Source organism: Apaloderma vittatum, unplaced genomic scaffold, assembly GCF_000703405.1.
Source record: "Apaloderma vittatum isolate BGI_N311 unplaced genomic scaffold, ASM70340v1 scaffold12093, whole genome shotgun sequence".
In the NCBI taxonomy this organism is placed as follows: domain Eukaryota; kingdom Metazoa; phylum Chordata; class Aves; order Trogoniformes; family Trogonidae; genus Apaloderma; species Apaloderma vittatum.
The window spans coordinates 53925-79851 of record NW_009706468.1 but is presented as its reverse complement, the minus strand read 5'-3'; the positions used below and the strand labels follow the sequence as shown (position 1 = coordinate 79851).

Genomic DNA, 25927 nt, shown 5'->3' with positions numbered 1-25927 from the left:
TATGTCCTGTTACATGACACAGGATCCGTGAGATATGGCAGCTATGAAGAACTGCTGGCATATAAATTCAACAGATCAATTCCTTTAGGAGAACTAAAAAGAGAGGGACAACGAGGAAAGAAAGCAGATGGCTTCATATAGCATGAGAAGAGGTCTTGACTTGATGCAGAGGCTGTGGCCTCAAACCTCTGGAGGTAACCTGCTGGGGTAATGCTCAACAGCTATGTCCCTCCTGTTCTCCAGGCTAGAAGAGTCTACCACAATTACCCCATGAATCAAGCCTTGAATTTTTTTCATTTTGTTTTTAAACCTCTTGAGCCAGAGACTTAAAGGTTCCCCTGACACGAGCCACACAGACAAAATCAGGAATCCTGTTTGGATGGGCTGCAAGGACCTGGCAGTGCTAGGTTAACAGTTGGACTCAATGATCTTAAAGGTCTTTTCAAACTTAAAAAATTCTGGTTCTATGATTCTATGACTATAAAAAGCCACTTCATTTTGGTGACTCCTATGTGAACTACATTTCTGCTTGAAATCATAGGATATCGTAGAATGGCCTAGGCTGGAAGGGACATTAGAGATCATTGTTGTCAGCCTCCATTTTACACAAGTTACGGCAGGTTTGCAAGGTTTGCTTTGTAAAAAGGAAAACAAAAGAGATTATGCTGGCCACTTAAGTGTGGAAATCAAGGTCTGCAACAATTTCTTATAGAAGCAACAAATGATGCAACTGTTGGGTGAAGATTAATTATTCCAACCAGAAGAATTACTGAGCTTGCATGATAGGAAACTACCAGCATTATAATAACTACAGATGTAAACTGCAGGATTTGTAAAGTTTATCTACTATAGCATGTAAACAAAGACGTAGACTAGTTTCTTTATTTCTTCCCTTTTGTGTGTAAACTTGGTTTGTTATATCAGGGCTGTATCTTCTACCAAGCATCATGATCGCTTGGTAATATGTGAGACCACAGGGAATCTGAAAGCCACAGCATAACCTGGAAAATTTACTCCTTCTGGGAAACATGGCCCCAAGAAAATAACATGTTCCCAGTGTCCAAACTCCAGCATGCACTGTGGCATAGAAACATTTACATTAGATGACTTGGTTCTAAATTTGAATATTTCCTTGTACTGGCACCTTGAAATTTTTCATGGAAAGCAGACATTTTTTGTACAAATGTTATGTTTTACAGAAAAAGAAGAAAAAAAAGGAAAGAAGAAAATTGATTGCTCCCAGAGAGATAAACTAGCAACAACACACTCAAACAAGAAATCAATTTATAGCTGTAACCAATGTGACGTCTGAAACAAGCCAGAAATATTTAAACAAGATATATCCTGGAATGATCACTTGCATTTCATTTCTGCCTTGCACATATCTGACTGGTTTTCTAAATGGCCCACTATTCTGGCTTTAAAGTCTTGTGCAGTTTTAGGGGTGACAAGGAAAGCTAGCTTTTGTTGGTGTCAGATCCTCGAGAGTTTGGGCTGGCCTCTGCACCCCACAGCTAGTGGGAAAGCATCCTGTCCCAGAAGCTCAGTTACTGATGAAAGGTGCCAGCTGGGCGGGGAGATAATTTCACTGGGATTTTGCAATGCAGCTGTGAGAGGGAAACAAAAAAATAGTAAAGTGCACAGTGGAAGATGTCCAAAAGAAGCATTTTCAGCATTTTCAGTACATCAGGAAGCTGAACAATTTTCTATCAGAAGGACTTGTTCTCATTCAGAGAAAAAAATTAGAGTTTCTTGAAAGAAATACTGTGTGCATGTATTCAATTTCATGGTCTCTGACATATAGCTTGTCAGACAAGATGGCCTCAATGACTATGACTAGATGGAGCAACAAAAATGTAGCAGAAAGATGTACAGGTACTGTGGGTGAAAAAAAGGCTGTGCAACATGCAAGGGAGCATGTTAACAGAATAAATAAACATCTACAGAATGTGCTCCTGGGCTTGTGGCTCTGTGCTTACAAATTAGAGTGCTAAGGCCTGAAAAAGGCCACACGCAAATAGTGATGGGAACCATCCTAAAGCATAACAATGGAATCTCACTGCTGGTAACAGAAGTGAATGAAGCTTTCAGGGAAAGCAGCATCTGGAAGGTGAGATGTGGAATACGGGACACAGACAAGATAGGGATGATAAGGACTGCAAGACATCAATGCTATCTAAAAAAGACTTGATTCTGTGAGGATGACCTAGTGAAATGTGAAGTAACCTGTAGCACAGTGAGTTCAGCAAACCCACCCTGGTTTCCTACAGATGTGTCAAGTATCATTTGCCATTGCCTCTTTGACCTTCTCACCCCTATGCTTGACTGGCTAAGAAGCAACATGAACATATACCCAGGGCCAGTCTGCTAATGTTGACTGGCCAGCTGTGGCTGCCTTTTGGGGTGAAAGTGGGCCTAGGCCATGGCTTCTCCCTTTCCCTGTGTTTGTCTTTCTCCTTCACCTACTGGGGAACTTCTGAGAATCCAAGTGTCTGAGGCTTCTGCTTCCCTATATCGACACTGGACAGTCCAAAGAGGTAATTATTAGACAGTCCTGACAGAAGAACTGCACAGACAGCAATACCGCAAAAGCTCTATTCTGTCAGCAAAACAAGGCAAAAGCAAGGGAAGACCAACAGTGCACAAGCTAGACATTTCTTGCATAAACTTGGGACTGCAGCTCACAGTTTCTGGAACAGCAAATGACCTTTTCTGTTTCCAGTTTTTGTTACTCTGCTGGGCTTTTTTTTTCTTTTTCTCCTTTTTTTCTTCCTCTTTTTCTCGCTTTCTCTCTCTCTCCCCCCTCCCCACCTTTTCTGCCTTCTTGCCTTGCTTTTCTCCTACTGTAATTTCTTATTTTAGATTTCAGCAGACACCTCACAAAAGGCACTCTCCAAAGGTTTCGATAGCTCAAACATCTAGTGCACCAGTGCGTTAGGAGCTGCTTAAATCCTAAGAACATATAGAAAACTGAACATTGCAACCTAGATAGTATAAATCAGCATAGCACAGACCTCCAGGGGTCCATCATCAGCTGATGAGCCAGTCCTGCCTTTTCAGACATTTCCTTGTAATATTCAGAGATCTCAAACCACAGTACTGAAGAAAAACTACAGCTTGGGGTCAACTACAGTGCTGATGGGGATGGGTGTAATAACTCCATGGACTGCACATAGCATTCACCAGCTGTGAATTTGGCCTGCTAAGTGGAAATTATCCACAGTAGTTGGCAGTGTCTGTTTCCTACAGGCTCTTTAGTTCTTTCATTTGTCTCTCTTTTCTCAGGAGAGATTCCAGTTTTTCTCAGCATTCCCTTCTTTTGCACTGGGAACTGAAAAACTTTGAAGTGTTCCTCCTAAAACACTGATAATCATCCTCAATTAAAATTAATAATGAATTTTTAATTTGCCACTTACCCTTAGGATCCAGTTGAGTAGCTAAGAGCTCATCTGAGCTTATATCCTAAGTTGAGCTCTCGCAGGGATCCACTTTGAATTAATGCTGCAATAACACCACAGCTTTGGCTGGCTGCTGTACGCATGCATATCAGTTCATACAACTATCAGTACTCGAGCTAGACATTCTAAACAAAATCTTCATTCTAGGACCCAGAAGAATGACAATCTAGTATCAGATCGACACCCTTCTGTACTCTAATTCAAGGGTATCGTGACTGCAAACTGAAAAGTTTTGCAGACTGGTTCAATTACACAGATTACCTCAAGTAATTCTTAGACAGTAGTAGAGGCAGTAGCACAGGGAATAAAGCAGAAGTATGTCTTGTGGTTGCTGTCAAACATGAATAATAGGTCCTAATTTCTGAAAACGAATTGACTGAAACATCCTAAAAGTGGTAGAAAAACTCATCCCATTTTTCATCTGTCACCAATGTTCTCGATGTCATAATGCACAAAAGACTTCCCTTTCAAAAACTGTTATAGACAGACTAGTAAGTTCCATAACCCCCATTTTTTTAATAAATTTTTAACACTATACAATATGCAACCTAGGAAGGTGATATGAAACATTAAAACACTCATATGAGATTAGCAGTATTTGAATTTAGTTCAGAAACAACCCTCCCTTGTGCTCAAGTTATTGAATGCTTACTGTCAGTAACAGATTGCACACTGAGGCGATGTTATGCGTGTGAATTCTATATTTCCTCTCCCTTAGAAATACATCAGTGTTTCATTTGCTTTCAAAAAAAAATGATAGTAAATTACAAGAAATGACAATACAACTGAATGAAGTCCTAATCTGGAGAAAGCTAGAGGATGGACCCAGAATTCTGTTAAATCCTAGAGGATCTTTATACATGCTTAAAGGTCTCCACTTATTAATACTTTTCCTGGGTTTCAGCCAATTTAGTAAAAACCGTATATTTTGGACTAATTAGAAATCATTTAGCTGGCAGCAAAAGCACTAACAAAGAAATAGCTAGAGCTTATGGGACATGGGCTCTGTAGGCATTGTATAATTATCACAAATTTATTGAGATGAGCTGTTTCACAGAACCACAGAAACTTCTTCCAGCGTAACTTAAACCAAGAGATCTTTACACCAAAACTAAGACTGTTCCAAAACATGAATGTGGTTTCATTTATTGTAATCAAGCAGATCTTGCCTGGAGTGGATGTTGTTCGCTATGAAACCTAGAAATAAGCATGGAACAATTGGAATATTAAGAGTTTTATAAAAGGGTTGGAAGTGTTTGCCCTACTGTAGTCTGCAAAAGGCTGGAAGAGGTTAGATATACATTTTAGCACTTCTTTCACTGTCAGAGGCTTACATTTAGATTTTTATAGAGATTTTAGGTATAAAAATGATTAAAAAAGTAATGACAAATTATTTCATGATGGTTCTGTTCTTCTGTAGGGTGCTACTGATTTGGATCAAAATTATGTCAGAGTATAGTGTCAGAAAGCGCAACAATTTATTTACCACAAGCAATTGCTAAAGATTTCACTGATCAACAGAAAAGGTGTCCATGCAGTCAAAAAGCAACACAAGATAGTGTCCTGTGCCTTAATACCTTGCTTTAACTATTCCAATTTAGATGTGACCTTCAACCCCACAAGACTACTGCACCATAAAAACTTTCTGATAACCAGCTCCAGTATTTTTCTGAGACCAGTGTCCTGTTGCACTGTATTTTTCCACTGAACACATCCACGTTCCTCTCCTGTGTGTTTCACTCTGAATTTTTCTCACATCTTTTGATTCTTGAGTAAAAGAATTGTTGCAGCTCTATGAAATAAAATATCAAAACTGTAGTAGCTGAAGAAAGATATCATTATCTACAGAGCTGGGAACATCATCACAAACTGCATAACAAGCAGAGTTACATTATTCTCAAGAATAAGGTAGAAAGCAGAGAAAAGCATGAAGTGAGTGATAAAATATGCCAGATAGAAGGCACACAGTGTGAAAAATCAAACTATGGTCTTGGAAAGTAAAACTTAGGATGCTGAGTGTATACTGGGAAAGAAAATGATTTGCAAAACCAAACTTCTGTTGGCTTCCCTGTGCCTGAGGATTAAAGAAAGATGTCCATGATGGTAAAGAAATATGGACCCCAGATTAAGCTCTCAGAAAGCACAAAGTAAGTGTGTCAGTGCCAACTGCCCACTAAGAATGGGGAGCACTGACAGTAAGATAAAGAAGATGCTGAGATGAGGACGAAGCAATGTACCACTACTAATTCAAAGCACACCAACTGTTGCAGATAGTACGCAACTTCTATATATTACCATGACTCCTAAATCATTACTGCCTTGCCCTCTTGATTCTCATCTGTAGTGCTGTGTTTGCCTCCTCATGGGTTGTGTCTTACACACAATCCACGAAGAGGCAAGACAACAGCCTTCACATATCCTAGGTCCTCCACGCTCTGGCATTCTCTTTTTGAGGGTTTCTTGCAGAAATAAAATTACCATGTCTTCTGCTATTGACAACGCAGGTCTGAAGCACACGACAGGGAGCAGGCCAAATGGCTTATTCCTATGACTGGCAGCAACAGCATGCCTCAGTATTTGTTATACCATTAGCTTTACATTGATCTTTTTGCACAATTTCTAAAGTGACAATATTCTCAGCACAGTGCTATTCCTGAGAAGACTGTCATGATGTATGATAATGTATGGGATGTATGACACGCTATTTTACATATTTTGACTGCTACAAATGGTTGCTTTCTAACTGCTTTTTGGATTCTCAGTAGAATGAACATATTTTTATCACGTTTCGTTATGCTGAAAATATTCATATCTTTTGAGAAAAATGGGAATTATATATACTTGCTTTAACGGACTAGAAATGTATCCACTTTAAAGAACTATATTATCATGCTTTAGAAATGTAAGCTATAGATAAGGTTGTTTTAACATCATTTAATGCATTTTAATCAATTTGTAAAACAATTTGAAAAGTAAGGAAAACAGAAGATCTCAAAATGTTCCCCATCCTCAATCTCAGTTAAAAAACATCACTGATTTTATTAATTTCATTGCTTAATCCAGGTTCTTATGTTGTTCAAATAGCCAGAAGCACAGTTAAGATGGGATGCCATTGTCTACCTCATTAAAAAGTTTTAATTTCTCAAAAATATGTATAATATGCCAGAAGTAATTAAACTTTGCCTCTCTGTGAAAGGAACTTTTGATTGTATCCCCACTTGCAACAATTATCTCCATAGTAAACATAAAGGACAATATTTAAAACTGAATTTTCTGCAGTCTCCGTAGTGCATGGTCTGTAGTATGATCAAATCTCACCTAAGAACATTGCCAGTGGTCATAATTTGTAAAATTATTGTGACATTACTAGTTGGCCTGCATTTGACATAGGAATTGACTTAACTGCAAAAGAAGCCAAAGAGCTTTCAGAAATAGCCAGAAAAGCTTTATATTTCGCAGGAAAACTTTTAGGCTATCTGCTGCATTTTTAAATAGTTTTAGATTAATTGCTTTACTGTATAAATTTGAACTAGAATTAGTAAAAAGACATATTTTTGTCATGCTTCTTGAACTGCTACAATTTGTTCTAAGTGTAGTCAAGCAGGACTATCAGAACCAACATGAGATTGACTGGAAGTCCACTGCAGTTACTGTGAGGCAGTGGATGCTGGGTGATTTGAAAAATCACAGAGTAAAAAAACTGGTGCTTAAATATAGTACCTTCTAGAAAACAGTCTTTATTTTCTAACTCTACAGCATCCGTTATAACACGAACTCTGCCCTCTCTAGTTCTTTTTAAATCAGTAAGTGGTAGAATATGCATTTAGTAAAAGATAACAACATAACGAGTTATTTACGAACATTTGGATCATTTAAACTACTGGGCTGGGCAACATAAACTCATTAAAACCTTTATGTAAAGCTGTAATTAGGTTGGTTTTGGTCTAAATTTATAAATAGAGGTTATTAATTTGGGGGTAGGACAAGATAGAACTAGAAAATTTTACAAACTTTCAAATATATTACGTTTCCCTAACATTTCCGTCAAATTATTTATTGATTTTACTAGTTAAATTTATCTATGAATATATGCTTAAAAAATCAGAATCTACAATTATAAAAAAACCACCCTTCACTCCAGGATCTGTTCAGCTAGAAAGCTTCAGCATCATCATGCTCTCATTTATTCCTCTATTTTCCTGTCCATTTTTTATGAAGTTGAAACATTTCCTAACTGAGCAATGCTGTCAAATTAGTTTTAAATCTTGCCATTCTCTGCTCTCTTCTTGAGTGTATGAAAAGGCCAAAAAATTAATTAGTTAAAAAACTAGAAGAAGAAGTCTAAATTTTGTCACACGAACTGAAACAAGTACAGAACTGAAGGGTACCTGCAGAAATGCACATGCTGCACATTTTTAATTGCTCACTAGATGGCAACGTTGCTCTGCTGAAATACAGCAACAAGGTTGCAGACACCTGCCCCGCAAAATTTAAGTGTTACCTTGGTAGGAAGGATACTAAATTCTGGCTTAGAAAAAGAGGTGGAGAAATACTGCATAGGACTACAGGAACAAAATCATCATTTCTGCTTCACTGTGTAGTGGGTGGTGGTCTCATAAAGGGATCACCAGCAGATACATTAATGTGCCCTTAAGTATGGGTTCTGATTAGAGATTTCATTGCTTTTTGAATGTGATGGTCCCTATAGTGTCTCTTCAGGTAACATCTAACTAACCAATATGTGTTCAATAAACTGTCCATTAACACTTGGTTTGGCACAGGGAACAAATTCTGGAGATATGGAGAAGGGAGTTAAAGAATAAAGATAAAAAATCACTATTACTTTGGAGAAGTGCTTCTGTAACCTTCAACAGCAAGGCACAGAGTAAATTTTAAGGTATCAGTCTGATGCTGCTACATATATTGCATATGTAACATACAACACTGTGGAAATACATGAACAATATAAGCATGGAGCAATAAGCTAAGTTCATGTGAAGTCAAGGGGAAGAATTCCACAGAAAGGAGATTGGGTTTCAAATACATCCTCAGCAGAGGATTTGAGGATGTTTCCAGGTGAAGCTCTCCTCTCCGGATAGCATAGTGAATAAAGTAAACGCTAATAAGCTCCTACTTCCATGACATTGCAACAGTGAAAATCTAATAACTTTATAGTATATAAAGTTGTTTTCATAGGTCCTGCGATGAATAATAGAATAATAGAATATATAGAATGCCAGGGGTTGGAAGGAATCTCTAGAGATCTTCTACTCCAACCCCTCCACCAGAACAGCAACACCTAGGGCAGGTCACACACCCAGGTGCGTTTTGAAAGTCTCCTGAGAAGGAGACTCCACAACCTCGCTGGGCAGCCTGTGCCAGTGCTCAATCACTCTCACAGTAAAGAAGTTTCTCCTCATGTTGAGGTGGAACTTCCTATGTTCTAGCTTACACCCATGATTCCTTGTCCTATTACTGGGCACCACCAAAAGGAGACTGGTGCCTTCCTCTTGACATCCAGCCCTCAGATATTTATACACATTAATAAGATCCCTTCTCAGCCTTCTCTTCTCAAGACTAAACAGCCCCAGTTGTCTCAGTCTCTCTTCACAGGAGAGATGTTCAAGTGGCTTAATCATTCTCGTAGCTCTCTGTTGGACTCTCTCCAGTAGGTCCCTGTCTCTCTTGAATTCCAGAGCCCCAAACTGGACACAGTACTCCAGATGTGGTCTCACCAGGGCAGAGTAGAGAGGGAGGAGAACCTCCCCAGACTTGCTGGACACACTTTTCTTAATGCACCTCAGGATCCCACTGGCCCTCTTGGCCACAAGGCACATTGCTGTCCCACGGACAATCTACTGTCCACTAGGACTCCAAGGTCTTTCTCCATGGAGCTGCTTTCCACAAGGATGACCTGGGGTCTGGTGTTACACCTCCCCAGATCACAGAATCGTTGAGGCTGGAAAAGACCTCTGAGATCCTCAAGTCCAGCCGATTACCCAACACCATCACAATGGCTAGACCACGCAGGACTCTACACTCGTGCCTACTGAACTTCATGAGGTTCACCTTCATTTAGCTCTCTACTCTGGATCTTGTTGGATAGCAGCACAGCCTTCCTGTGTGTCAGCCACCCTTCCCAGTTTTGTATCATAAGCAAACTTCACCCCCTCATCCAGGTTGTTGATGAAGATATTGAACAAAATCGGACCCAATACTGACTCCTGGGCAACACCACTGGCCACAGACCTCCAACTCAACTCTGTGCTGCTGATCACAACCCTCTGAACTCTGTAGCTGAGCCAGTTATCAATCCACCTCACAGTCCAATCATCTATCTCACATTTCTTGAGTTTTCCTACAAGGATGTTATGGGAGACAGTGTCAAAAGCATTGCTAGAGTCAAGGTATATGACATCCACTGCTCTCCCTTCATCCACCCATTTAGTCACACTTTTGTAGAAGGATATCAGACTAGTCAAGCAAGATTTCCCCTTGGTAAACCCATGTTGGATACTCCTGATAACCTTCCTTTCTTCCATTTGGTTAGAGATGGTCTTCAGAATGAGCCGCTCCATCACCTTTCCAGGGATGGAGATGAGGCTGAATGGTCTGTAGTTGCCTGGTTTTTCCTTCTTGTCCTTTTTGGGGACTGGAGTGACACTGGTTTTCCTCCAGTCTTCAGGCACTTCTCCCATTCCCCATGATTTTTCAAAAATGATGGAGAACGGCTCAGCAACAACATTTGCCAGCTCTCCCAGCACACATGGATGCACCCCACCAGGGTCCATGGATCTGCACATTTTCAGTTTCTCCAAGAGGTCTCTAACCCAATCCTCACTGGCCAGTGAGGAGTCTTCCTCTCTCCAGTTTTGCTCCCATACTCCTAGTGACTGGGATTCCTGAGGGCTGGTCTTAGGAGTACAGACTGAGGTAGGGAAGGCATTCAGCAATTCTGCCATCTCTGCATCCTCTGTTACCATACCTCTGACCTCAATTAGTAGTGGACTCACTTTTCCTTACCCTTCTTTTTCTCATTGAGGTATCTGAAGAACTTCCTCTTTTCTTTCACCTCCACAAACAAAGTTCCAGGAGAGCCTTGGCCGTTCTTGTTGAGTCTCTACATACTCCGGCAGCATTTCTATAATCCTCTCAGTTAACCAGACCCTTTTTTCCACATATTGTAAATTTCCTTCTTCCATTTGAATTTTTCCAGGAGCTCCTTGCTTAACCATGCAGGTCTCCTGCCTCCCCTTCTTGATTTTTTTTTCAAGGGAATACATGTATCTTAAGCTCAGTGGAGGTAGAGTTTGAATATTTACCAGCTCTCTTGTACCCCCGCACCTTCTAGAGTCCTAGCCCACGGGATACTTCTAAGTATATCTTTGAAGAAAACAGAGTTAGACCTCTGAAATCCAGGGTAGAAATTTTACTTACTACCCTTCTTCTTCCCCTGTCAATACCAAACTCTAACATGTCATGGTCACTACAGCCAAGACTGTCCCCAACCTAAACATCTGCAACCAGACCTTCTTTGTTTGTTAATACAAGATCCAGCATTGTACCTCTCCTTGTTGGTTCTACAACCACTTGCAGCAGAAAGTTGTCATCAGCGCACTGCAGGAACGTTTTTGCTCCAGTTATGCTTGGCTGTGTGATCTTTGCAAATAATACAGGGGTGACTGAAGTAACCCATGAGCACCAAGGCACATGATCTTGAGGTTAGTTCCAGCTGCTTGTAGAAGGCCTCGCCAACTACTTCTTCTTGGTTTGGTGGTCTGTGGTAGACACTCACAACATTATCTCCCACGTTTACATGTTCTTCAACTCTTATCCATAAGCTTTCAATTCTTTCATCATCTCTCCCTGGGTTATGCTCAATGCATTCTAGTTGTTTACTCCCATAAAGTGCAACTCCATCATCTTGCATTGTCAGTCTATCCTTCCTGAAAAATACATAGTCGTCCATTACCACATCCAGTTGTGTGAGCTATCCCATCAGGTCTCTGTGATGAGATCATAGCTCTGCAACTGCACTCAGATTTCTAGTTCATCCTGCTTATTCCCTGTGCTTCTTGCATTGGTATACAGACACTTCAGAGACTTAGTTGGAGAGTGTCTGTTGGGGTCAGTTTAATCTTTCATCCACTGAGTGCAGTAGTGACTACGTCATTCTGCACAGTGGCTTCCAGCTCCTCCTGCTTGTTGCCCAGGCTGCATGCATTTGTGTAGATGCACTTGAGCTGGGCTACTGGTTTCATCCCCAACACTGGTTTGCTTCCCCTTGGCTCATGTGTAGTGAGCCCGATTTGATCCCCTTCCCCCTTCGAATGTATGAACATAGCTAAATTAAAGCATATGTATGCACAGAGTTACCAAGGGAGCTTCTATTTTACATATCCAACCTGAGTCAGTCTTCAAACCATTTTGAAGATTTTGCTTTATCGTCATTTTCCAGTTATCGGGTCAGTGTCAAAAGAGCTGTGTGTTATGGTGGATTTGGTGAATAGGGCAGGTGCGTTCCTCCAGTTCTCACCACATGGCTGCCTGAGCGAGCTGTTTTCCACCTTGAGATGTGCACAGCAAAGTAGGGTCCAAGAGGCTAGGGAAAAGGAAGATCAAGCCCAAGCCTATCAACTTTAGTTACTATTTGACTTTAATTTGGTAGAAATGTAAGCTCTCCAAGCAGTTGAGTACCTTCAAATAGTGTTGATCTTCAAGAAGTGCCATGTAAATACACTTAAACACTTATTTTCTGTAATTATAAAGGCTGGGCTATGTGAACTCCTGTATGATCTAGTGGTGTCTTACTGATTACCTAAATAAATACAGCTATAGGGCACTCTTCAGTTTGACTTGAAGTGAACTCTTAATCAATCTGTTTTCTCTGCAACAGTATTCATTAATATGTTTTTCTTATCAAGAAATCATAGGTTGGCAATCTCAATAGCAGTCAAGGCAGGGAAACCTTCCTGTTAACTTTTACAGATCAAGATCTGAGACACTATTTTGTGAGGGAAATGCAATGCTCAGCTCAGTGGCTAATAACATTATGCACATATATTTAAACAAGATGGTCTTTAACTTGACCAAATCTAAAAATAAGACTTTAATACCCGCTGATTTAAAATCCCACTTGTAAGCAAGCACTACTGTCCTGCTATGGGGCTACCAGTGTCAGGAAATGGAGCTTCCTTCTCCCTTTAGGACTTCCCACACACCAGATGACCTCTGCAGCTCTCTCTGCCAGCAGAAAGCTGTTCTGCAAATGACCAGACTCTCACTTTCAACATGATGAGCAGATTTCATTCGATGGTATGAGCTCCTAGCACAGCATGAGGAATTTTTGCCTTCCCAGATGTGCAGAAGTTACGGTGGTCAGGGACAAACAGGATCGTGCTGCTGCGTCCCTGTCAGTATGCACCCTCAGGCTATAGGTGTCCCCCATGCTGGGCAGCATCACTGGCTAGTGGGACACACCCAGGTCACGCCATTCGTGGACAGCCAGAGAGGTAAAGAGCCTGCTCAACTCATCTGGCTGCTGCATCTGACCAACTTTGTGCTCTGCCCAGCCAGCTACAAATCCAGATGAAGTCTGCACTAAGATGCCTTGAGTTAAGGTCTAAAATACCTCCCTTAAAAGAAAACAGAGCTGGTGTGCAAATGCAGCTGATGCCAAGCTAAGGCTCTGCTACTGTATGGTTATTATGAGTTTGGGATTGATTTCTTTATTCTTTGTGCTTCTTTTTGTAACAGGAGTTGGACTTTTGGCTGGGGCTGAGCCTAAGGCACAGTTCTGCCTAATGGAGAACCACTTGATTTTATCTAACTTTTCTCCGTCGTAAATTACACAAGAAATTTGTGTTTGTATCCGAAACTGCTCTTTCTTATACTTAACCCTGTCTTCCACAGGAGACACTACCTGTCCTGCTTCTCACAGTGATCAGATAATGTGCACTTGTATGCTGGATTATTCAGCTCATTCAGAGGAATATACTAGTACTAAATACATGTGAAGGAGCCCTGTAAAACTTCAATTTGTGACCATCTTTTTTTCTTGCACCTATCTCCTGGTACAGTAGAGATATTAATAAGCATGCAATGCTGAATAACCTATGTTTCGCTTGCCATACCATTCTATCACTATGTGTTGAAACATTTGCTGTTATAATAACTTTGGAATTTAAAACTGGTAAGTTAAGCAATTTCCATTTCCACTACAAAGTCTGCTATTAATGAGTATGTTTGGGAAAAACAGCACTTCTACATTCAAATTAAAGCATAGAACTTTTAAAGATCGAAGTAGGCCTAATAATTTTGATTCCTTTAGGGAGAATTAGAAAATTAGTATGTGGAGAAAAGGATGTAAATGATGCGTAACTTATGTCATAGAATATCTTTGAAAATATTATTTTTATAAATGAATCAAATTGACAGGAAAATGAAGGCTTGTTATTTGTCTTTTTCAGAGAACCCTATTGTTGAATAGAAAGTAAAAAGTAAATACTAAAGTAATTTATAGAACTGTAGCAAGTTGTTTAGTTAGGTGCAGCAGGGACCATTGTTAGAACTTGTTTTACAAGCATTTAACATTTTCATTAATCTGAAAGAGAGGGTTCACAGCATGCTAATTAAATGAAGAGATAATTCTGAATTGAATAAAGTCACAAACCATCAGTGGAGGACTGAGACATAATGTAACAGGGTTGAAAACGTTAGAAAAATAAGAAAGAGAAAATGAGATTCAAACTTGGAAATGTGCAGTCAGAGGTATCTTAATATAACCTTCCCTCTACAGGACAGAAGTGAATGTGAAACAAACAAAGAATAACATTGAAGGATTAAGTGAACCAGATATTGGTTGGCCTGTGATGCTGAAGCTGCAAAACCTACTTTGATTCTGGGCTGCCTGTGAAGAAGTCTGTCCCTTGGAGAGTTTATTGCAACTTTTAGGAGCTCAAGAATGGATGGAGTCTCATGCATTCATTTACTAGGAAAGAATTAAGAAGGCTGCACTCAAGACCAGGCAAGTGGCATGTTACACTGCACTTAAAAAGTACATATATTTGAAGAATATACAGACAAGAAGAAGACTAAGACTGGAAATTTGAATCTAGTAGAAAGTTTTCAGTGAGGAAATGAACTAACGTGATCTGGGATCCTTAAAGCAATGATTCAGTATATCACTAGTCAAGGTACTATAAAGAAAATTATATCAGGCACGAGGATCAATACAGTATAGCTTTTCCACTTCTTATATATTCTCTATGATTTCATCTAACAGTTGAGGCTGCAACTTTTATTTAACACAAGTTGAGCTTATTCCTAAATCTCACTGGAGCGAGATACAATGCTGAGGTGAAATTAAAGCACACTGTAAGACAAAATCAACACATTCCAGTGCTTAGAGTTTTCCTGCTTTGACTGCAAGACCGCAGCTTTACAGATGGTCCAGCCTTAAGAGGCATTTTCTGTTTCTTTCTAAACAATGAAAATATAATTCACTTGTGCATTAATCCCACTATTTTATGGTACATCTCTTTTTTTTTTTTTCAGTTGTGTCAACTAATTTGTTATACTACATTAGCTCTCAGTACCTCCCCAGCACTCTTATAGGTCCCCTTCAAGTACTGGAAGGCCACTACGAGATCTCCTGGGAGCCTTCTCCAGGCTGAACAACTGCAACTCTCTCAGCCTGTCCTCACAGGGAAGGTGTTCCAGTCCCCTGACCATCTTTGTAGCCCTCCTCTAGACTTGCCTCTTATTCTTCTTATGTGAGGGGCCCCAGAGCTGGACACAGCACTGCAGGAAGGGTCTCATGAGAACAGACTAGAGAGGGAGAATCTCTCAACCTGCTGGATGCAGCCCACAACGAAATTGGCTTTTTGGGCTGCAAACACACATTGCATGTTCAGTTTTTCATCCACTAATACCGCCAAGTCCTTCTCTGCAGGGTTGCTCTCAACCCATTCATCGTCCAGCCTCTATTTGTGTTTAGGATACAGCCCTTACAATAGCCCTTTGCTACATCCGACTCCCTGTGCTCTAGGTTTTTCCCTGATTTGTGTGCTCCAGAACTGGAACACTGGACAAATGACAGAGAGGATGAAAGACTGGGAAATGGGGGGGTGGGTTTGGGGCTGCCTCGTTTAGGGCTAGGAAAGTAAAGTAATGTGTGAGAATTATTTCCGAGCAATCCTCAAAGAGCTAAAAGTTAAATGATTCTCTAAAATTCCATGAGTCAAAATATCCCATTGACTTCAGTGGGGTACTTTAGCCATTGAGGATAGTCCTGAGGTTATATTCTCCTCTTGGGCTCACTTCTGCAATTGAGCACAAGCCCTAATTCACAGACTATCACGGACTGTCATATTTCTGGTACCTCCTCTGAGTTTCTCTGGCAACATTTCTCTTTAGTACAGATTGCTGCAGGGAAACAGCTCTTAGGACTGCTTAAATTGTCTCCCAGCCTTTTTGGAGTACTGTGAATCACTGTTTCATGTCTGAGGTTTGCAAAAGCCATGTGAGAAATATTTATACAGCCATCAAAGCCAAGGGAGAAGTTGGAGCAGATGTTCCTCACTAATACTCTGTATTACTATGCTGTGGGTGTAGGTCTTTACCGGAGAGCAGCCTAGGCCAAATACTGTAACAAAATACGTCTCACTAAACAGTGGCAATTTGCAACTAAAGCACACAATTTGTTAGATAGGTTCCAGCACAGAAGCATACATGGGTAGAAAATGTGCTATAGATTCTAGTGGCACTTTCATTTTTTCATCACAGTAACTACCACAGTAAGTACAGTATGTGAGCACTCAGAGATGTAGCATGCACTTGACATATAAACTCTCACATGTCAGTATACTTCCATGCAGCAGCAAGACCAGGCAGAAGTACAGAGGGTTTTTATGATGTGACATTAATTAGTTTGTTAGGCGTGCTCCTGAATATTATATTTTTTCCCTCTTCCTTCAATTAAATTCCACTAACAAAGTATTACCCTTTGATTATATTCTCAGCCACAACTGACTCAGCATACTTCACATGTTGAGGTGGGAAGTACCTAATTAGGATGCCAATCTTCCTTCACGTAAATTCTTTATAACAGAATTAGTGCTTTCAGATGTGTTGGAGAGATATGACTAGAGGCAACAGATGAACATAAATCCTCCTTAGACAAGAACCACCATTAACCATTGCCTTTAAAACAGAGAGCTCTTTTTGCTGCTTTTCAGAGAAGAAATCAAGGCACAGGTTCTCCAAGGCATTCAAGCAGAGGAGCAGGGGTATCCACACAACTACATTCAGAGTTTGTGTTCCTCATGAATTCAGTGAACACGTTCTGGATGTACATCCACACACTAGAAGTAGCAAGCTGGTGCTTTTTTTGACAATAAATACTCTAGAATTAGCTGCTGTGGGGATTTGAGTGTTGACAAGAATACGGATGGCTGGCTGAAGAGAGCATTTAACCCTGCTAGTAATGAGCTCATTTGAAACAAGCTCCCTGCTACTAATTATCACTTGGTTCTGATTGACTCATCACCTGCTTCAATGATCCTATTTCATAAACACAACATGAATGGATAAGTTTGAGAAACTGCATAATTTGCGGATTTTTGTAAAAACAGAACTGCCTCAATATTGTGTCAATTACTGCCAGACTGATTTTCTTTCCTTTATTCCCTGTAAGTGTGTGCACATATACACATGTGTGAACATGCAATTATTGTGTACCTGTGTATGGAATGACTATATATTTTAATTAAGATAGTATTGCAAACTAGTTTATACATACACATTACACCAGAGGAACACAAATATTCCTTACCTATTTCAGTCATGGATATCCCCGGAGCTAACTGCCCATTGTTGAAGGAGCTATAGGTAAACAAGTTTGGTACAGAGGTGAGGTCATAGATAGGTTCCTGCTTTATTTGTTTGATTCCAGTCATGTCTAACCCAGACTGGTCTGGGGAAGGCTGGGCAGAATCCATGTTATAAAAACCTTCAGACTTCGGCAGGTCGATGATGTGCCCATTGGAGTAGGTGCTCCCAGTTTCATTATTCAGGTTGCTCAAGCCATTGCTGATGCTGTTGCTGTAAACCCTGGCAAGGGCTTCTGCCTCACCACTCTGCTGCTGCCGTTGTTCCTGCAGTCGCTGCTGGTGCTTCTGCACTTCAGCATACAAGCTATCTCTCTGCTTTTTGGACATTCTTCCAAACTTCACAGCTGAAAACCAAACCACAACATTGTTTTCTTTCATGTTTTCTTGATTACCCTCAACCCCACCACTCTTCTGACATTAACTTCCAGTGTTACTTTTGCTATGGAAGCATGCGAGAGAAGAGGCAAAGTTTTACACTATACGCATCTCACCAACAAAAATGCTTGGATTCACAGGCTGAGGACAATGGCTCCTACTTGACAGGAGGTCCTCAGTCAAGCAACTCACTTCCCGCTGTGAACGTTAAAAACACCATGCATTCTTTCATATCTCTGTGTTCACTGAAAAACAACCCACAGCTGTATGAAAGGTACAGTCTATAGATTCATATCCCATGTGATTTACCAACTTTCCACAAACAGTGCATTAACAAGATTAGTAGTCTGAATGAAAACAAGCCCTAAAGCCTTATTATGGCACCTTTTCAATGGGCTGTTATCTTCACACTTAAAAAACCCCAAAATCTTGCATGTTAGAGTGAGAACCTAGAGGAAAATAATAAATTTGAAGGTAAACAGCACAAATGAATGTCACTTTTTCCACAGAAGAATGTCTCAGGCATTTACACAATCAATTTACATAATCTCCATGTATTCCTTCTGATGGGAAAAGGAGGAAAACATCAGAGTGCAAACCACTCTCTCCAGGAACAGGGTTCATTACACTGAGATTGAAATTTTAAAAAATGACAGACTGATGGCTGTGGAACTAAGAGGAGTAAATCCACACCCTGCATATACAGTGGGTCATAGTTAATTATTTTCCCCATCTCCTCGTTATCTTTCTAAAAATTCTGGATTTCTGCTGGACTGATCTCAGAACCTCAGAGGAGTAATGAGAGATACATTCAGCCTAATTTATCAGAGCACAGATAAAAAGACGTCACTCTGGAAATACTGATTTCTATGTATTATGAGGTCTATTTTCCGGAATGAAAGCTTGGCTCTCATTTTTGCTATACCACAGTTCAAAGTGTGGCCCTCGAGAAGAGCCTGTGGATGAACATGAAAATCTTCAGCCAGGAAAAAGAAAGGAAAGAAAGAGCGTAATACGAAAAGGCAGTGCCAGAACACCAAGGAGATGGCAGCCTCTTGAATTTATTTGCACCTTTTTATGTTAAGAGGTTTTTTTTTTTAATTCTTGCCAGACATCTTACTTGCAGTCCTTCACATGAACACAGCCTGCCCCTGGAATGAGTCCACAGTGCACTGTGCACACTTATGGACAATACACAATGACTTTATTTTGAAAAATACAACTGGGTATTTTCTTCAAATTTAGGGCCTGAGCAATAAAAACAAACATCCACTGTTTATTCTCATTATTCATTCATTAATTGGATTCTCTAGCTGCTGTCAATCAGCATCCTGCCTCTGCATGATAAAAATGAATCTGTTACATGGCTGAGAGGTAAAAATAACATTCAATTTCTCTATTCAAAAAAAATCCATACAGCCTATTTCAAACTTGCAAGAGCTCTTAGTATTGTTAAGTATAAACACCCTTACATAAACAATGAGAGAAGAAAGCGATGCTTTGTCTCTTTGTCTTTACGTAGTGGTCCCTGAATTATAGGTTAGGAAGACAGTGCTGTTCAGTCACATTAAAATGGTCCCGTGGTCCCTCAAATCATTGGAAGATACTACTTTTAGGAGGAAAAACACGTGCTGTTGAATTACTGAAATGTTACTACTTAATTTTCTCTGGGAAGAATCAGGAGCTAAGGCATCGAGTAAGCTGCATGCTAGGACCAAGAAGGGTTCCCAGATTAAAGACTGCAAAGCCACTCCAAGATGGTGAGACTGGTGAGCAAGTTGTTTCAGTGAGATATACTGAGGTAGGAAAAGACCTACTACAGTCCAAGTTTAAAACAAGTTTATAATCTGCAGACCATCTAAAGAAATAGCCCTTTAAGTAACTTCTCCATCTGCAATTGTTAGTTTGAAATGGCACATTTTGTGTAAACTTTCTAAGACAGAAAACTGCTGCCGGGCAATTGAAATTAACACAACTTGCCTTCAAAAATAAAACATTTTCTTCTCATAATTTCTGACCATTTATAATGTTTCTGTGAGCTGGAAACGCCCTGCATGATCAGTGGTGGCTGGGGCAGGTTGGCTGCGGGCAGCCTTGCCCAAGCCTCCCACTGACCATGGCCCCAGTAAGGTGTATGCTCTCCATCTGCCAGTCACGGTTTGTCACACCACAGCTTGGAAGGTGGTCAAGAGTTCTGCAAGGAACAAAGGATCTTCCTATTTCATACACAGTGGAGCTTTCCTTTGCCACAGCGTCCATTCTCAGTGCTAAACTGCAAAACGCTTCTTCCGTAAACCCAGACAGGGACAGGGAATGAGGTATATGTAAAAGAAATGGGTTTTTAGTAATGTGAAATATTTGGTCAGATGCTCCGAATAAAATAAAGAGAAACTGCCAATGCTATCAAGGTGTAAATTTCTCCATAATCGCCTATTCAACTGTCATAAACCTTCAGAGATCTCAAGGAAAAGGATACTTTCACATACCAATATCTAACATTAAGATAACTGTTAATGTTTATTATAAGAGGCTATCTAAACTGGAATATAAATCCACCTCTCCAGAGGTGACCTCTTTGTTCCTTTGATCAGAGCAAGACATTTCACTTCTGACTCTGTTCCAAACTAATACTGCTCTCCATTTTGTGATTTTCCCTCCCTCCTCATGAAAATAGCCTCCTTTGTTAACTGAATGGCAAAGGTCTGTGTCTCATAGTGCATGCATTACAAAGCAAAGAGCTTCTCTCTCTTTTTCTAGAAATCTACAGGGAGTTTAAGTAAGTCAGTAGTGAAGAAGAATTTCAAAGGGTTCAGGCATGAAGCAGGAATCCGACTCCTTACCATCTCGAGACATTCCCAGGGCAAGACACTTCTGCAGTCGGCAGTGTTGGCAACGATTTCTGTTGGTTCTGTCAATTAAACAGTTTCTCTGCCTTGGGCAGGAGTAGGAGGCATTGTTCTGCTGACTTCGCCGAAAGAATCCCTAGGGGCAGGAGAGCAAGAGAGACATATTACCACGTGTCTGTATGAGCACACACAGCAAACCATGTGAACAATTACAATAAATATTATTTAGTGCAATGCTACTTATGCTAGGGCTTTGCAGATATGTTGGCCTTGTACAGTGAAATTAAAGAACATTTACCTAGAATAAGGAGAACTGTGCTTTATTCTGTAAAGAGTGTAATTCTACTTTGTTAAAATGCAAATAACGTTACAGAACGCATTCTCATTGTGCAGTAATGATCATGCATCATCTAACGCTCCTAATAGAAGAAAAGCTTGTCAGCATTTGTAAACAGATGAATTTAGAAGTACTTTTTCTGACTGTTTTCTTCCTTTAATGAAAGATACAGGTAATAACTGGCACTGGCTATGTGTAGCAATAGAAGCTGAAGTCTGCTGTTCAATTTCACCTGGCAAATGTTGATCTGATCTGGAGGGATCACACACTTCAGGAGTGAAAAGGAATTAAAATTCAAACATCACAAAAGCACTGGGATTTAATGACTGTATCAAGTAAAGTCAACACACAAAGGAGAAAGCAACACCTTTAGACACTACCATGAGAAAGTAACGACATTTTCCACTTCAATGGAATATAACGTTATCCATTTTATCTACGTAAAAACGTGCAGTTACTCTATCTCCTAGAAGGTTTTTCTGGACAGTTGTGGGCTATCTGGCTAAAGAGCAGAGGGCTAGAAGGAGAGTTTTAACCCATACATAAGGCCTTCTGAGCTCCCAGTTGCTAGGAAAAACACTGAGAGGTACTGTTATTATAGAATTGGCATAAAATGGCAGAGGTGATAAGAGCAATGAAAACAGAGGGTGGGGATTAGAGAAAAAAAGAGGGGGAAGGCATTTTATGATATTCTTTTCTTTCCTGTAAAATAAAGGACAGGAGGAACAGCAAGTCCAGAGAAAGAGAGAGAGAGAAATGTAGTAGAGAAGTTCCTTGACTGCTTTGGCATCTTCAGATGCAGGCAGCTGCAGGGTTGTGTGGTGGGAGAGCTGAAGGACAGCCTAGCCACAGCAAGGAGCTACGAGGAGAAACTGGGCAGAAAGCATCATTACCACAGTTATACTACACCCCCAAACTTATGCCAAAGGTGTTGTGACTTTCTAGGCTGGTTTGTAAACAGCTCTTAATGGAGTCAGAAGGCAAGAGCTGACCATTTATCAGTCAAAGCCAGTGTTATCTCTGCACAGGCTGACAGATCGCAATGCCAAGCAAAGGAAATTGTGGCAGTCGTGTGTTTTGGGGGAATGAGGTTGAGGAAGCAACAAAGCAACTGTGTCACAGGGCTCAATTCGCATGCTGCAAGTAATGCCTGAACTGTCACTCAAGCCCTGGTAAACCCAATGAGAATAGTGTGGGGTGTCAGTAACAATAGGTGACGGGCATGGTGTCCCACCAAGGACACCAGCAGTGTTAGTTCCTGAGGTCAAGCACAAAGGGTCTTACTTCACCTGGCCTGTGCTGGTCTTATCAGTGATTATAGTATACCTGAAAAACAAATTAAGTTGTGTGATTTGTACATTTAAGAACACAGATGCCCTTTAGTAGAACTGTTAGAAAAAAAATTGGCAGGGACTTGATTCTAGCTGATCGAGACTATCCTGAAACTGTGGAAGTGAGTTTAATTTAAGGCTAAACAGATGATAATTGCAGATTTTTCTACTCTGCTGAACTTTATGGCCAATTTTAGTTTTGACACGTGAAGGATTTTCTAGTTTAAACATTTATATTTTAGCAGCTCCTAGATGGGTATGGATTTGAGAACAAATCAACTAAATAATGTTAAAAAAATCCTGTCATAACCATCTAGCACTGACTGTGCCTTATTCCATACATAGCTCTGAAGGTAGGCAAAAGAGATGATAAAAGGCTTCTCAGTAAAAGAAGGAACCACAGAGACAGATGGGATGGAACTCTGTCTTCAGGTTTCACTCTTTCAGTGACAATAGTGGCAGAGCCACCATCTTCTTCAATGTGTCCAGCAGGTTACTTGGCATATGCAGGCATGTGCACAAAACAGCAGTAGTATTTATGATGACCCTTAAGCACTTATGCATTTGCAGCCGCATAGCTAATATACAGGGGCATGGAGTTAAGGTATTTCCTGTCCCTTGAAGTTTGTAGCACTGCCACTGGCAGTACAATCCTGGGATGCTGTGTCCTGAAACTCTGTGGCTGGCTGGTGGCTGGCTCCGCATGCGTGCATTAACTCAGATTCCTAATGTATGCAGACAAAACGAGGCAGAAACAACAAGTTATTAGTATGTGGGCTGAACAAATAGTTATTTAATTGCTGGGCAATGAAAAGCAGAGATGCGCTGCCTGAGACAGCGCTTACCTTCAAAGAGAGCTCTGACAGGCCAAGATGCCTCCCATTGGACATGATGTGAAAACTGACATCTTCTTTCACAACTGGCTCACAAAACAAGATTAGACTAATTGATCTGATACTGCAAAACTGGCACAAAAACAACAGGGTTAAAACTGTCGTAAGTGGAAGAGAAGCTTTTTATCCCGATAAGCAGTCTACACACAGAGCTGAGGGGTATCATCTCCTCTGGAGGCACACAGAAGGGCCAGCATTAACCCTAATCACACCTACAGGACACTAACTGCTGTGTGGGTGCTGAGCACTGAGATGAGATGCAGTTTTTCCACTTTAAGCACTTTGCCCCTGTAGCTTTTGTACCAACTCTGAAGTCTCAGATCATTTAGTCTAACCCTGTTTCATGTGATCATCGTAAGAAGATGCTTATTTCTAGTCCAGTGTCACAATAAGACAGTGATGCATTGTGGGTTTTTCCATTTACAATTGTTAATGTTTCTGAAAGAAATCTGATCTTTGACAACATATTGCTTCTCAATGTGCTGTCATTAAAAGCTTTCTTTTGGGAATAGGTGCTCACAATTTTTCAGATTTTTCAGATATTTTGAAGTTTTATAAAGCTGTAAGTAAACATAGACTTGCCATTTCACTCTACAAATGTGCACCCACTTTCAGATGCACCAGTTTGTGTGTTTCCACACAGAAGAAATCAGAGATGCTGCCTTTCCATCTTCACAATTTCACATTTACAGTCAAAGTTGAAATATCAACATGCAGGATAAAACCACGGTTTTCCATGAGTAATGGAACAAGAAAATAACAGATTATTTTTAAAGTTAAATATTGAAGCCTTTCTTCTCTTGGTTTGTGGTCTGATTTGTGTCATTTGAACTAATGCATGGGATAATACAATAATATGATAAAGCAACATGGAAGGCTTTTTTTACCCTTATTTTTGGCTTATTTTATGTCCATCTTCCAGCAATTGCCCTGTGCTGGAGCTTATAAGGAAGAAGGCTATGGATCGTTTTACACTACTCATAATGTAAAGCACTTTTTTTTTTTTTTGAGCTTACAATTTGGCCTGCAGAGAATACTATGGGGATAAACCAGTACTAAACTGAGACCTATAGGCTTTTAAGATGTTGAGCTGAGATACGATGTCAACTCTCAATGCTGCACAGTTTAAATAGGAAACAAGATAAGAAATCCATCTCTCAAGGTGATTTAAGGTAGAACAGGTGTAACTTACAGTTGCCAGCCTCTGTATCAGTACTTATACCGCATCAGATGGGATTAATTCATGTTTCAAACAAGGAGATAATTCCAAAGACTATCTGATGAAGAGGAAAGCAACTAGTAAAATCAGGCATGAAATGCATCTATACCAGCAGCAGGCTTTACAGCCTGTGGCACACTTGCTTGAAAGCCTGTAAGAGTGTATTACTGCACACAGATGCTTGAGGGTAATGCAGATGCTGATGGCTATGCTGTATTAAAATCTCATACCTTGCAGCCTTCACATGTGATGACTCCATAGTGTATTCCAGAGGACTTATCACCACAAATTTTGCATGGTATCACTTCAATTTGTGCTGAAAAAGAAAAGAAGACAAGTATTTTGAGTATATAACTCTACTTAATTTCTTTCTTTATCAAATGAAGACCTTAAAACCTGGAGCTAGACAGTAGATAATCTGTTCACCACCCTGACAATACAAAACTGCTTTGTATTGTACTGTGTGTTTTTGAATGCTTTGATTTGGCAAATTTTAATTGCTTTACACTGTGTAGTTCCTACCATGCCCCACAAAACGCTTCACATTTCAAATACTCATGACTTTTCATTTTGCTGAGGTAGAATTACACAAGAGCTTGTGTAGTAGGGTTACCCTGAGCACAAGGATTTCTACCTATTAGTACTTTAACTGGACACATTCAACTCCAAAAATAGATTTAGGAGATAGGGAAATAAGATTATAGTCCAGATGCTCATCCTAAGAAGAGCATCCCACCTCAAATCTGTGAGCAGGTTATAATCAGAAAAGAACATAAATGCTGAAAAAAAAAGTATTTAAGAATGACTGCACATTGTAAGCTAAGCACTAAGCATGGTTATGCAGTGGATGCTGCAATAATTTAATTATATAGTCTGGATTTTGCCCCATTTCTACCTATAGTTATCATTTATCACTCTTAGCAGCAGCCAGGATTTACCTTCCTACCATGATATGGTTAAACAACGAAAATTCAGAACCATGTCCCGCAGAGCCATCACACTTCCCAATGAAAGGTGCATTGTATTCCCTACTCCCCTATCCCCTTACTTAGGGTAGAAGCTTACCAAGATAAACTCCACAAGGTGAACATTAGAAGGCCCTCTTCTCTGGAAACTCAGGTAGCTGTTCCCTTGGGATATGGTATCCCAAAGGAACCAGGGAGGAACGATGTTCGTGGATGGCTAAAGAGACTTTAGTTCTCTACACTGAGCTCAGTTTCCTAAGACGCTGTCTCTGATTAAGCACATTTTTAGGCAAGGCTTAGGCAAGTAAACCCGTTTTTAAACTGCTCCTAATCCTGGATGGATATAATTAATTTGTTGTAGGAAATAGTAATTTGGTTTTAATGTGTTTGAATGGATGGAGGCAACTGAGAACCAAAAACCTGCCCACCTTTGTACTTAGGAAAGCTCATAACTAGAAATAAAATTTCCAATGTCATCCACAACTTTTGAGTTAGCCTCTCTATTCAGTTTTGTTTTCACAAATTAAGTGGTGGTAATTTCTTTGCCTTATCAATAAACTAATACGCATTAGCCAACTTGCCGTGACAGAGGCATAAAAAAGAAGGCAACT

The 25927-nt window shown here is 40.2% G+C and overlaps 1 protein-coding gene across 1 annotated transcript in view; it reads right to left on the bottom strand.

Moving 5' to 3' along the window:
- Window positions 1-24667, bottom strand: part of RORB (RAR-related orphan receptor B) — a gene marked incomplete at its 5' end in the record, with an annotated part of 37781 nt that extends 13114 nt beyond the window's left edge. Inside the window, 3 exons of the mRNA XM_009865810.1 lie at window positions 17293-17694; window positions 20566-20707; window positions 24582-24667. Coding sequence (XP_009864112.1) covers window positions 17293-17694; window positions 20566-20707; window positions 24582-24667 — 630 coding nt within the window. The remainder of the gene's footprint in view (window positions 1-17292; window positions 17695-20565; window positions 20708-24581) is intronic.
- Between the last annotated feature and the right edge of the window lie 1260 nt (window positions 24668-25927).